The sequence below is a fragment of the Buteo buteo genome, chromosome 23 (assembly GCF_964188355.1).
Source record: "Buteo buteo chromosome 23, bButBut1.hap1.1, whole genome shotgun sequence".
Classification (NCBI taxonomy): Eukaryota; Metazoa; Chordata; class Aves; order Accipitriformes; family Accipitridae; genus Buteo; species Buteo buteo.
The window spans coordinates 21,773,965-21,786,451 of NC_134193.1; the positions used below are offsets into that span (position 1 = coordinate 21,773,965).

General features: G+C 37.0%; 1 protein-coding gene across 3 annotated transcripts in view; it reads left to right on the forward strand.

The window, feature by feature from the left end:
- RABGAP1 (RAB GTPase activating protein 1) overlaps positions 1 to 12,487 on the forward strand; it is a 75,171-nt gene that overhangs the window by 17,738 nt on the left and 44,946 nt on the right. For all 3 annotated transcript variants that reach the window (XM_075055637.1, XM_075055640.1, XM_075055638.1), the window contains 6 exons: positions 1,804 to 1,914; positions 2,236 to 2,302; positions 3,778 to 3,880; positions 5,103 to 5,272; positions 8,022 to 8,196; positions 9,962 to 10,055. In XM_075055637.1, coding sequence (XP_074911738.1) covers positions 1,804 to 1,914; positions 2,236 to 2,302; positions 3,778 to 3,880; positions 5,103 to 5,272; positions 8,022 to 8,196; positions 9,962 to 10,055 — 720 coding nt within the window. The remainder of the gene's footprint in view (positions 1 to 1,803; positions 1,915 to 2,235; positions 2,303 to 3,777; positions 3,881 to 5,102; positions 5,273 to 8,021; positions 8,197 to 9,961; positions 10,056 to 12,487) is intronic.

Sequence of the window (12,487 nt, forward strand, 5' to 3'; positions counted from 1 at the left end):
TACAGCATGTGTGCCAAATACTCTGACTTGTTGAGCACTTTGGCTCCTAGCCACAGCTTCAGAGATGTTTCTCTTCTGGGTTTTACATCCAGCTCTAGTTTTATTTATTGAGTGAATAAATCCCATTTAATAATCCAGTAGTTATTCAGCACTCCAAAGGACTGCTCAAGTGTTGAAACTGAAAAATGATTTAGCTTAGGGCCTGGGCCTGAAAAGATACTGACGGCTCTTAGGCTTGGATGCAGCAGCAGCCGCTGAGGTGCATGGCAGGCAGAATCGTGGCTGCAGCACACGGGGATACGCCGGGTGAAGTTCAATCTTGCTGGCTTGGTGCTAATGTCAGCATAGCCACAGCAGTGCAGGTAGTGTAAGCCAGCCTAGGATTTGATGCTTACGTGGTTTCCAGAAGTTGTGCTGCTAAGAACTGTTTCAGTCCTAGCCAGCGCGGGTATGTCAGCATGGACTGTAGGCTGAACCTCAGCCTTTGCTATGGAGATGTATCTAAAGATCTTGTCAGCCACAAAAATACAGCTGCTTTAGGAGTGGAACAGGGCATTTGTTTAAAAGCTATGTGCCTACTCTGTACAAGGTGAAGAAAAGTAGATTTTTGCCTCCAGCTAAGCAGAATCGTACCTACATTGGGCATACAGTACAGATTTTAGTTCAGATAGCAAACTTTATCAGTTTGATGTTAATCCTCGTATGACCCTTTGCGTGCAGACCCATACTCACCTGGAAGTTGAGAGAACACTTTCCACATACTCAGTCTCTGATCTCAGTCTTTAATGTACCTGACCCTGTCTTGGCTCATCTACCTTCACTTGTCACTCTGGGTCACTAGTAGTGCATTTCTGTCATGCTGGGGAAATGAGGTCTGATGGCATGTACTGGCTCTAAGTATGTAAATCCACTGTCCTGACCCTGGAGATAAAACTCCTGCTGACAGTTAAAGGCAGTCTGTTATTCCCTGGCCTGGGTAAGCACCCACTGTCAGAAAATAAACCCAAGTTTTGTTTGAGGTGTTAAACTATGGGCAATACTCCACCGTCCATTTTGCAGCTCCTGGGGGTAACAATGCATGGTTTGAAAGTCTGAAATAAAATAAGGATTATTTTTATATCCAACAGAAAAGTGAACATGCGGTTGACTTAAAAAGAAAGTCAAAACCCAACAGTCTCAATTTGTCCAGTATTTAATGTAACTGCTGCTCAACAGGGAATATTGATGGTAAAACTTTAGCGTGTGTATTGGCATTGAAGTGTAATTCTAGGTTTTTCCACCACGCTATCCCCTCTTTTTGCAGCATTTAGGAGAAGGGATGCTCTGGAGAAAAAATAAGGGAAATAGTCTAAAGATTGGTGCACTTTCTTGGCTTGTTGGCTTATCATGTGCCCCACCAGTCACCTCCCTTGTGAAAGCAAGCAATATGCAGTTTCTTATAAGTAATTGCTTAGCAAATAATACTTGCATGTTACGTGGGGAATCAATATTTAGAAACTTTCTTGAAATGCTGATGGAAGTCTAACAACACTAAGCCACACAGTATAAAATCATGGGTTTTATTCTGCAAACTAAGTGTCCTTGGTTTTCACCTAATGATGGTAAAATAACATCACGTAATCATGTTGCCATTTCTTTCATGTTACTGATGGCAGTGTGCAAGGAAGAAAGGTCTTGAGTGCTTTTGTGTAAAAAGCTGGCTTCACCAAGTGTCTGTTGCTGGTTTTGATACATGCAAGGAATACAGATAAATGACGCTCTGAGGTTTGTTTTTTTTTTTTTTCCTTTCCTGGTAAATAACAGTGCGGTTCCCAAAGACAAGGACAGGCAATGCTTTAAACTTCGCCAAGGAATTGATAAGAAGATAGTGATTTACGTCCAACAGACAACTAATAAAGAACTTGCTATTGAGAGGTAATTTCATAAATTTTTAAAAAATTCTTTATCTGTTTGGATGTTTTGTGTAATTGAACAACTTTCCAGGCTACTGTAGGCAGGGTAAGATCATATTCTAAATATGCTTATGAAATCTTGCTTGACACTTAATATTGGCTTGACATTGTTTTGCTTGACATACTTGATGCTGCTTTCAAATGTCAAGGTTTGTTGACATTTGTTATTGGATTCATGGGCTGCTTGTGATGTATGACAGCAAATATTTAGGTAAGGAACGTTAGTGGTTTGTTTATGAGTAAGTCTAATTTTTGCCATTTAATTTTTTGCCTGGTTTTGCAGATGTTTTGGCCTTCTCCTTAGCCGTGGGAAAGATGTTCGGAGCGGTGACATGCACCTTTTAGATTTGGTAAGGATCTTAACAAAATTCAGTAATAATTTTGATAACGATTGTGTGTGATCTCAGGATAGACAGAAAAGATTTAGATGCTTATGTACACTTGTTGATGGGGATTGATGCTGTTGCTTATGCTATTGAGGTTGAGGCTCTGGGAAACTGGGTTGAATTCCTTCCTCCTACAGAGGTAGAATATGACCTGATGCTTGGTCAAGGGAGTTGCCCAATTTTGGAGTCTGTCATGACTGTTGTCAGTTAGGGGCCTGAAATAAGAAACATGGAGCCTTATTTTTGGAAGTGCTGAGTATTAAAGAGCTGTGCTTTGAACATAAAAAGTTTTATAGCATACTTATCACTGTAAAAATTGAGGCGTAAGCGGCTTCAAACATAACACTGAGAATTAGTGGGCGCTTTATTTCTATGACTCACTTCTCCATCTATAAAATGATGAAAGGCATCATCTGACCTCACAAGTGTGTTGTGAAAACAAACTTGCTAGTATTTATGACGTACATGCTTGTTACAGTAGTGAGTACCCAAAAAGGTCCAATACTACATGAATAATTTTGCTTTTTACCGGGCCCAGAAAATAAGGTTGGTAGGTAGACAGACACACTGAACCCTAAAGATAAAATATTGACTTGGTTCTTAATAGCTGAATAACATGTGTTTTGTTTGCTGAATAAAGCTGGATCTCAGGATGTTTTAGAGTAAAATTTATTATATAAAATAACTACTTAGGATAAAATAAAACATCTGGTGTATTAAAACATCATAGTGAAGTAGAAGGTATGTTAATGTGAAACATCTGCCAAGTTTACATGTTCAGCAGTTTGTAAAAGAGCGTTCTGATTTAATTTGTTTTCTTGTATTAGAGGCAATGAACTACATCCCCGAAGTTCATGATTAAAGCCTTATATGTTTAAATGCTTTACCACTCAGGCAGGTGTTTCTTTTTTTTGGTTTGTTTTTTTCTGGTTTTAGTGGGGTTTTGTGGTTTGGGGTTGGGGTTGGTTTTTTTCTTTGGTGTTTTTTTTTTGTTTTGTGTGTGGCTTTGGGTTTTGTTTTTTTTTTCTTTTTCCCAAACAGCAACAAAAAAGCAAAGCTTTTGCAGCTGGAGCCCTGTCTTTCCAAGTACTTGGCTGTGATCTCACCTACACCTGTGTGAGCTGAAAATTGCTGTCAAATGGCCACCTCCAAAATGAGCTATTGGTCTTCAGGTCTCACTAGACAGACGTTTATACCACATACATCTATAACAATTAGTATTATTTGGCATTTTTATGTTATCAGCAAGGACACCAAAGATTGCATGGGAACTCTATTCTTTTCTTCAGAGATGATCTCTGTTACAGGACTGTGTCACATGGACTTCAGACGCTTGCCCTTCTCTTGCCAGTGTAGTAGCTGTTTTAGTGGGCTGAGACTTCATAATGTAGAGATTTCTTTAATTTAAATAAAAATACATAAACTTACTTTGTTTCCAGGAGTCCATGGGTAAAAGTTCTGATGGGAAATCATACGTGATCACTGGGAGCTGGAATCAAAAATCTCCACACTTCCAGTTTGTAAATGAAGAAACACCGAAAGGTATGAACTTTGCCAGATGTTATCCCTAGCCAGGGCGAATGACTTACATAGTGGGCATTGGATCAATTCTCTTTTCTTTTAAGATGAATCCTGCAAAAAGACCTTCATAGTATGGGATATATTCTCAGAAAGTAGGATGCCAGATGTAACATAAACATCTAAACAAAACAAGGCTAGAAGAAAGCTCCTGTGTTCAGTAATAATACCTTGTAAGAATGACTGTATCCCAGTAGGAGGCTGTGTAGGTTGGGGACAGGATGCAGATGCTTTGTACACAATTAGAGCTTCTTAAGAATCCCATTGAGAATTGCACTAAATGGCTATTGCAGGTTTCTTCTTTGCTTGGTTTCTGTGGTCAGCTCAGATTTTTCTGAATCCAAGTTTTTAATTAAAAAAGAAGGGTTCCTGTACCTATGAAAATGAAAGTAAAACACTCCCAACTGTAGTCTGAAAATAGCTGATGCTGCATTGCTCTCTTCAGTCCTGAAACAGATCTGTCATTACTTCTTTTAAGATGTCAGCTGAATTATCATCTTTTCAATCTATTGTCACAGTTGTATGCCAAAGGTTGGGGAAGTTAATAGAAATTGACTGGGAAAAGTCATAAAAGTCCGCTGCTGGGTGCAGCTGGGTGCAGTCTGCTGCTAGATTGAATGCCATCCTACCTAAAGGACACAATTTATCATTTAGTACCAGAAGAGATCTGATAGGTCACTGAGTCCAGTTGCCTCCGTTTGGAGCATCATACTGTATAGTCAATTTTCTGAATCTCACAGCTGAGATGGTCTTAAATGCTACCTTTAATGTGGTGGGACTTAAGCGTTGTCTAAGTAACTTCTAAAAACAAAACCCAACTAAAATGTAATTAGGCTAGATGGCATGAGATCTTCACCGTGGAGTTAAGTATACAGATCCTTTATAATGTTTAATGAAGATTTTTGATACTTTTCAGTGGGATCTTGAAAAGCAAAATTTTTATTCTCTTTAACAAGAACATTTTCTTGGCTTGAAGACTTAAGTTTCCTTACTCTCTAGTGGATAGTGCATAGTCATCTTATTTTCGTATTTTGAAACTTCTAGGGTTTTGAGATGTTACATTAGGGAAAAAATTGAATTCTGCAAAAAAGTTTCATTTGTTCTTTCATGTTACTAGGAAAGAGGTTATGGAATATTTTGTTTGAAATATTTCTTTTAATATTATTGCTTTGATTTTTCTCTCTAGATAAAGTACTGTTCATGACTACCGCTGTGGATTTGGTGATAACTGAGGTTCAGGAACCTGTTCGATTCATTCTGGAGACTAAAGTCAGAGTTTGCTCACCTAACGAGAGATTGTTCTGGCCCTTCAGCAAACGTAGCTCTACTGAAAATTTCTTTCTAAAATTGAAACAGGTATTTATTAAAAAATAAATAAATAAAATCTACAGTTAATTTGGGATTTGGCAAGGTTGTTTTTCAAATATAACTGTGGCACAGTCAATTATATTGTTTCAAGACTTGAGAGGTAGGTTTATGGAACAATGCTGAATAAATGCAAATGCATTGAAGGTAAAGATGAATTGTAGTTATTAGTGCCTGTTGGCAGATCAGAATTTCACTGTGGCTGTTTCTCCCTATGATTGGTAAAATCTTTACTAATATAATGTTCATATTTCAATATTTTACTCCTGAATCAAAGTAGTATAATAAACGCTCTTCAATTTTAGAAAAGCTATCCTTCATTATGCTAATTGTTGCTGGCTATCTAAAGTTCCCATTAAAAGCTGGATGTTCTCATTCCAAAGCAAATTTTGATAGCTTTGATGAGGCTGCAAAGTTACATAGAGGCTTACGGATTTTCCAGCCAAACCACAGAAATAAAAGGAACAGAGTATTTATCTGCAAACAGGGGCTATGCTGAGAGTTGCTTGCGTAAGGGTATAGTAGGGTAAGTATGTAAAATTAAGGGTTAAGAGAAAAAAAGGCTTTGATATAATCCTGGTGACATGCTATCTGATATGTCACTAAATTGATTTTATCATACAAATCCAATATATTTTATTATTTTTTTTAGATGAGCAAACATCCACCTGAAATGAGAAAAAAAATTATTCTTTGTGAAAGGCTGTTTTCCCCCTTGTACATGGTTGGAAGCAGAGATTTCAAACATACCCCAAGTTTGCCCTGGGGAAAAAAAAGACCCAAGGAACCACAAAAAAATCCCCAGAACTTGTTAAAAACTTTTACTGTTTTTTCCAACTTACTTTTTTACCCTATCTACTAAAAAGGAAAGGATTATTTCTATCCAGGATATTCATAATAGCAGTACAAGGCAATAACTTAGTCTCAAAATAAGGCTGGAAAGTTGAAGGTCCAAGTCACTAAAGAGATGATGTACTTGAAGTAGCTGCTGTTCTCCTGCTTTAGAAATTATTGTTCTGAAATTAAAGTCCTGTTTAAAGCAGTGGAAATATATAGAAGCAAATAACAATGTGGATGTATGTCCTCTCTTAAGGTTTTATAATTCTGGGTGCAGCCCAAAAAAGCAAGGTTGGAGTCCTGATTTCTTGATAAGTGTTCTTTTTTTAAAGAGGTTTTGAATGAAATAAGAGTCTTTTCTTAGTTCTTTTTGCACTTTTTTAAGGTGCTCACAAATAATGGCATCTTGGTGGTAACAAAGATGAGGTTCACTAAGGATTCTTTTTTGTGTATGTCCTATTTTTTATGTAAAATATGAATAAATATTTTGGAAACTTTCCTTTAGAACTTCCTTCAAAATTTAAGGTGGAAAAATTCTTCATGGATGAGATCAGTCTTTTTACTTAGGATATTTTTGAGGTGGAGCATGGAAATGTTGAACAGTTAAGGCTGTTGGGCTATAAATATTCTACAACCTCCAAAAGGTGCCTTTTCTATTTGGCAGTTTAAAGGAAGCTTATCTTACTTAGCTAATTCTGTATCTTTTGTCTTAGCAAATTCACAGGCATTGTGACTTATCTTAGCTAATTCTCTTTTTTCCACAGGCACTGTCAGGTTATCCAACTTCCAGTGTTTACTAATGGAAGATTATCAAAATTCATAGTGGATGCAACAAATATAGAATGTACTGCTTGATAAGCCTGGAAGGGAAACCTATTTCTATGGAGTCATGATTAGCCTATTAAAAATACAGCTGTGTAGAACTGGCTTATCTTACTTTGGCAGTGTTTCTTTATTCGGAAATGGTGGAAGCAGAGGGATTTTATTTGCTCAGATTACATTTAGTGATTTAGTCATTTTTAGTTTTGATGTATTTCTCTTCATTTTTAATACTCCAAAGGATAAATTTGAGCACTAGGAGCTTAGTGTAGAGTATAATTATAAATCTTATTTCCCTCTTTTCTTCACCTTTCCTTTTCTACTCTCTATTTTTATTCATTTATGAAAAAAAAGTTCCAAATCCTTAGACTGTATTAAAATTTTAGAACCACTTCACAAAGAAAAATCTTCCTTTAAAGGAAAGGAAGGTATCAAAGCATTGAAAATTAAGGAGAAAACAGAGCCACTTAACAGACTTTGGGACTCAACAATTTGTGTTCCTGCAGCAATGTATACACAGATACATGACTTGGAAGCATCTCTAAAGACAATTGTCATGGTGGGAAAAGAGATCCGAACAATTTTTATTAAAACTCTCCTTTTGCCAGAAAGTTAAAGAAATAAATTACACATCATTTTAAAGGTTTGTTTTTAATTTTCCACTAATCTTTAAATAAAGGCAGAGTTGCTTCACGTTAAAGAACCTTCCTCTCTTAGACCGTTTGTTGGACAGATGCATTTACAGCTTTAAAGATCTGTGCATTTGTGTCCAGTCCACTTACGGTTGAAAAGATGAGCTACCTGTGCATGGCAGACCCCAACGTCACTTCTGCTCTATCTGTTACAGATACTTGTGCCTTTTGGGTGCAGTATGCTTACAGATTTTTCTAGGGCATTAGGGGTAGAAACACTTGCAGGCCTGTACGATGCATTAAGTGTGCTGCAAGGGTTGAACATTCCTCACTGTAGAATGTGATGAAAATTGTTTCTCAGCTCTCCTATTCCAAAAAGAGAAGGTAGAACCTTATGAATTAATCTGGGCATTTGTATAGCTTTTCTCAGTAAAATGAAACTTGTTTCCTAGATAAAGCAAAAGGACAGAAAGAATAACTCGGACACGTTATATGAAGTTGTGTGCCTAGAAAGTGAATCAGAAAGGGAGAGAAGAAAAACTACAGCAAGCCCCTCTCTTCGTCTGCCCCAGTCTGGGTCACAGGGCTCGATGATTCCTTCTCCTCCAGAGGATGATGAAGAGGAAGGTAAGAAGTGGATTGTATGCTTTGTATACTTTGAAAGAACGGGCAGTTGATAAATAACATAGTTATGAAACATGTCAAATCCTTTCCAGTCAGAATCTGGCCTACTGGTTTTTTGGGGTTTTTTTAGTTTTTTTTTTTTACCTTGCTTTAATGCTGTGAGTATTCGATAACCAGTATCCTCGCATTCTGGATCAGCCTCTCCCTTGTGTGACACTTCTGTGTCTCTACTTTTCTCAGCTCAGGCCTCTTGAAGACCCCAGTATGATATATTTGGAACAATGTGAAAAGAGGCTGCTAAAAATTTGGGATTATCATGTAGCTTCTGCCCCTCCTTGAGCAGCTGTGAACAGATTTGAGAGTACAAATGAGAAGGTGATATTATTTGGAAATAAAAGCAAGCAGCATATCTTAGTGAAGAGGCGGGTATAGACATCTGTAATACATAAAACTATACCAGGACCTGCCCAGCTTGAAACTTAATGCTTTTTCAAGATCTTTTTTCTGCTTTTAAAAAATTCTCTTAAACCAAAATGTGGACTAGTTCTGACTATATAAACATCTGGCCTTACAGCTCTGAGCTGAAATGTAGATGACTTGGGTTTCTGCTTTTTCACTTTTTCCGCTGGCCTTCTATATGGCCTTGAGTGAATTGTTTCACTTCTGTGCTTTAATTTCCCTTCTTGGTGGGGAGGGGAAGGAGGGGAAAGCTGGTTTGAAAATTAACTCCTTTGCAAAGTGTTATTCATTAGCAATCTCTAGCCATTACACTAAACTACAGTGGTATTCTTTTCTAGACCAGGAACATACATTTATTTAGTTTACAGTTGATATGACTTGCATCGTTGCAAGAGTTTGCTGACAAGTTCAGGTGTCAGTTCAGAAAGCATAGATTTAATGAAAAAGAATATATTTCCTCATTACTGCAAAACCAATGTTGGCTACTGTATCAATGAAATGTAGGTTTTGTATATGATACTTGCTGTAAGTGTTTAAAAATATCTGGGAGTACATCAGTTAGTATTGGTTTCAAAAAGAGTTACTGTGATTATGCTAATCCTCCCCCTCCACCGCATTTAATGTGTTTCATTCAAAAAGCTGTTTAATTTAAGCCAAGGAAGTTACCAAAGAGTAGTAGCTTTCAAAGTAAAAGTGCAAAACATTTAAAAGTAAAATACCACGTGGACTTTCATGGATCTGCAACAACATGCCGAGTCTGCACCTGCTTGGTGGAACCATGTTGATTTTATTGTCTTTTTTGCTTTTACAGTATTGTAGCTTTTCACATACAGAAGGTTGTGCTCTTTGAGAATTTTTGTAGCCTTCCAAAAGTTTGAGGTAGAAGAATAGAATTACTTCAGTGGGAAGGGACCTCTGGAGTAACTGTGCCTCCCACTCAGTGTGAATCCAGCCAGCTAGATTGTTCAAGGCCTTGTCCTGTTGTGTTTTGACAGTCTCCAATGATGAAGGTTCCACAACCTCTCTGGGCCCTTTTATCGGTTTGGCCACCCTCATGGCAAATTGTTTTCCTGATTTTTAACCAGAATTTCACATGTTGCTTCTTGTCTTCTGCCTCATGTTACATCACTGCGTGCCTCTGAGAAGAGTATACTTCTGCCTTCTCTGCGTTGAGCGCCCAAGCACTGCACCACAAATGAGAGGGAGTTCTTGTGCCACACACTGATATGGTTAAGAGAGCGACATTTAAATCTGTAAAGGTAGAGTAATGGCTGTTGATCTCATAGCATCTCCTCTATTCTGTTGGCAGACAACGACGAACCACTTTTAAGTGGTTCTGGAGATGTTTCCAAAGAGTGTGCAGAAAAAATTCTTGAGACGTGGGGAGAGCTGCTGTCCAAATGGTAAGTGGCAAAATCACATTCTGAAAATTACAATTCTGAATATTCGCATTCTGTTTGCTCCTTCTGCTTGGAGTTTTTGTTATTTCCGGAAGCCAGTTGAGATGACATTAGTATGAATTTAGTCTTCTATCATCCCCACAACACCCCTTATTCTCTGGCTATGTGTTTTCTGATTTCTTCAGAGGGTTTTTTAAGTATTTTCATTTCTGAGTGCATGCTTAAATACTGTGTAGAAATTCACTTGCGCTGTGTCTTTAGGTCATTCTCTCTTAGCATGTGTATTTTGTCTATCTGTGAGTTTCACTGGGATTTTATTAAAGAAAAACTTTAAGTAGTATAAAGAAAATACAGCCCTTTGTCTTTATTTTGCATAGATCACTTCCATTCCTCTTTGTAATTCTGATGTAGTTCACAGCCAATTTTTCTTGCAGCTGTCATATCTTAGTAACTGTAGCTTAAGAATATGGGAGATTTGTACTTGGATAGCGAAGATGCTTTTCCTCCGTTGTCTAAAGGAAGATGGCTCCAGAGCCTGCCAAGAAGGAAGTGCATGAGCTCTTCTGATTTTTTTCCTAGAAAATGCCAATTTACAAGAAGAGTGTTTCTTGACAGTCATGTTGCTAATGCAACACCTGTCCTCCTTTCATGAAGGATCTTTTATTCATCTTGAAGTAGCCTGAGCAGTTGAAAGAAAGTGATGCCGATTGTTGCAAAATTCAGTTTTGGGTTTTTTTTTTCCACAAAGGGGGATGACAGGCACAACATCAGATTGAGCTCAAATATGCTACATTTTGACTCTGGCTTTGGTTGTTGCCTTCTGCTTCCTAATGTTAGAGGTGCAGCACAAGGGATGTACAGAAAATCAAAGATCTGTATAGAATGTTAGATCTAAGGAGTAGGACAGCAGAGATTAGAATAAGTCATGCACTTTAGCTGAGGAAAAATATTGATGTGACCACTTAGCCAGGATTCTCTTTAAATTGAGGGTGTAACCATTTAGCATTATTTTTTTATTTTCTGCAGTTACTTAGTACTTATTTGAATAAGTACTTTTACTTCCAGTTTGGTTTTGCACTAATATATTGCACTAACTTGGTAAGAAAGCGGACATCAGAAATGGACACATTCGTAAGAAGGGGAAGGCTATGGTAAAATGATATATGATCCCTTTTCCCTCCCTCTCCTAGACTCGTAGAAACATCTTTAACAGATGAGCTCTATGCATCTGCTGCTGTGAGAAGGTTTCTTTCAACTTGAATTTTTTTTGTAATTCTTCCAAGGACTCAAAGATAATTAAGCCACCTGACTCCTATTGAAAATGTTTTGGCAGCTCTAAGAGGATATGAAGTGCTTCTGTGCTAATGCTGGCAACAACTTTAATATGTGTTAAAGGGCTTTCCTTCTTAACTAAAAACGAGTATTTGGAAGTGATGATCCTTGAGCTTTTAACATAAGAGGATTGAAAATCATAAAAATCAGATTTCAGGTAGTTTCATGCTAGTTTTGTAGAATCCTGTAATTAGATTTGTGTAGTAATTAAATATGCATTGGTATTTTGTGATTTCTAAATAATATTTGGCTCATAATTCGTAACTGCTGAGTCACACAACTTTCTCATTTCAAATACTTTGGAAGAATCTAGTAGTGTGTGGCTTTTATTCTACAGCCTTACAGTTCATGGCTGTATTCATTGGAACTAATGTTGTACTTATTCTGATCCAAGATTAAGGCAAAGCAGTTGTATAGGACTTTACAAAGAGTTTGAATATTTTGTATATAACAAGTATTTTATATAAATATATAAATATTTATATATTAAAAAGGTATAATAAATGCTCTATAAATATATGCTATATAAGTCTATAGATATGACTGTATGTAGATATAAATGGAACTCTTATATAAGTATTATTTTTATTATAGTTGATTTTGTTTAGAGAAAGCAAAGCGAAGGAAGACATTATGGTAGTAGGTTCTGTGCAATATATACTGATTTAAATGTCCGCATTGCTAGTCTCCAGATTACTGTGTTGGAACACTGTAGGCTGGAGAAGGGCAACAAGGAGTCCCAGTCTGTGTAAAATCATCATCCACCTATCTGTTAGACTGTTAACAAACATTATTAACTACCAGTTTATTGTTAAGAAGATAATGCGATCAATATGACAATAGTTCAGGTTTTTTGCCTGGCTTAGTCTATCAGTCTTCTTAATAATTTTATCTACAAGCTTGTTTTTTAGTAACTGCAGAAAAATTGTAATTTCTTTGATTTAAGGCCTCTGTCTTTTGGGGATTTTATGTATAAGGCACGAATGGACTGTTCAGCTTAACTTTCTGTAGCTGCATAAATTATGTGTAGGTTTAGTTTTTACAACTTGCAGTGCTGTAATTTATGAGCTGTCACCGGTCTCACTTGAAAAAACTGTTTAGAT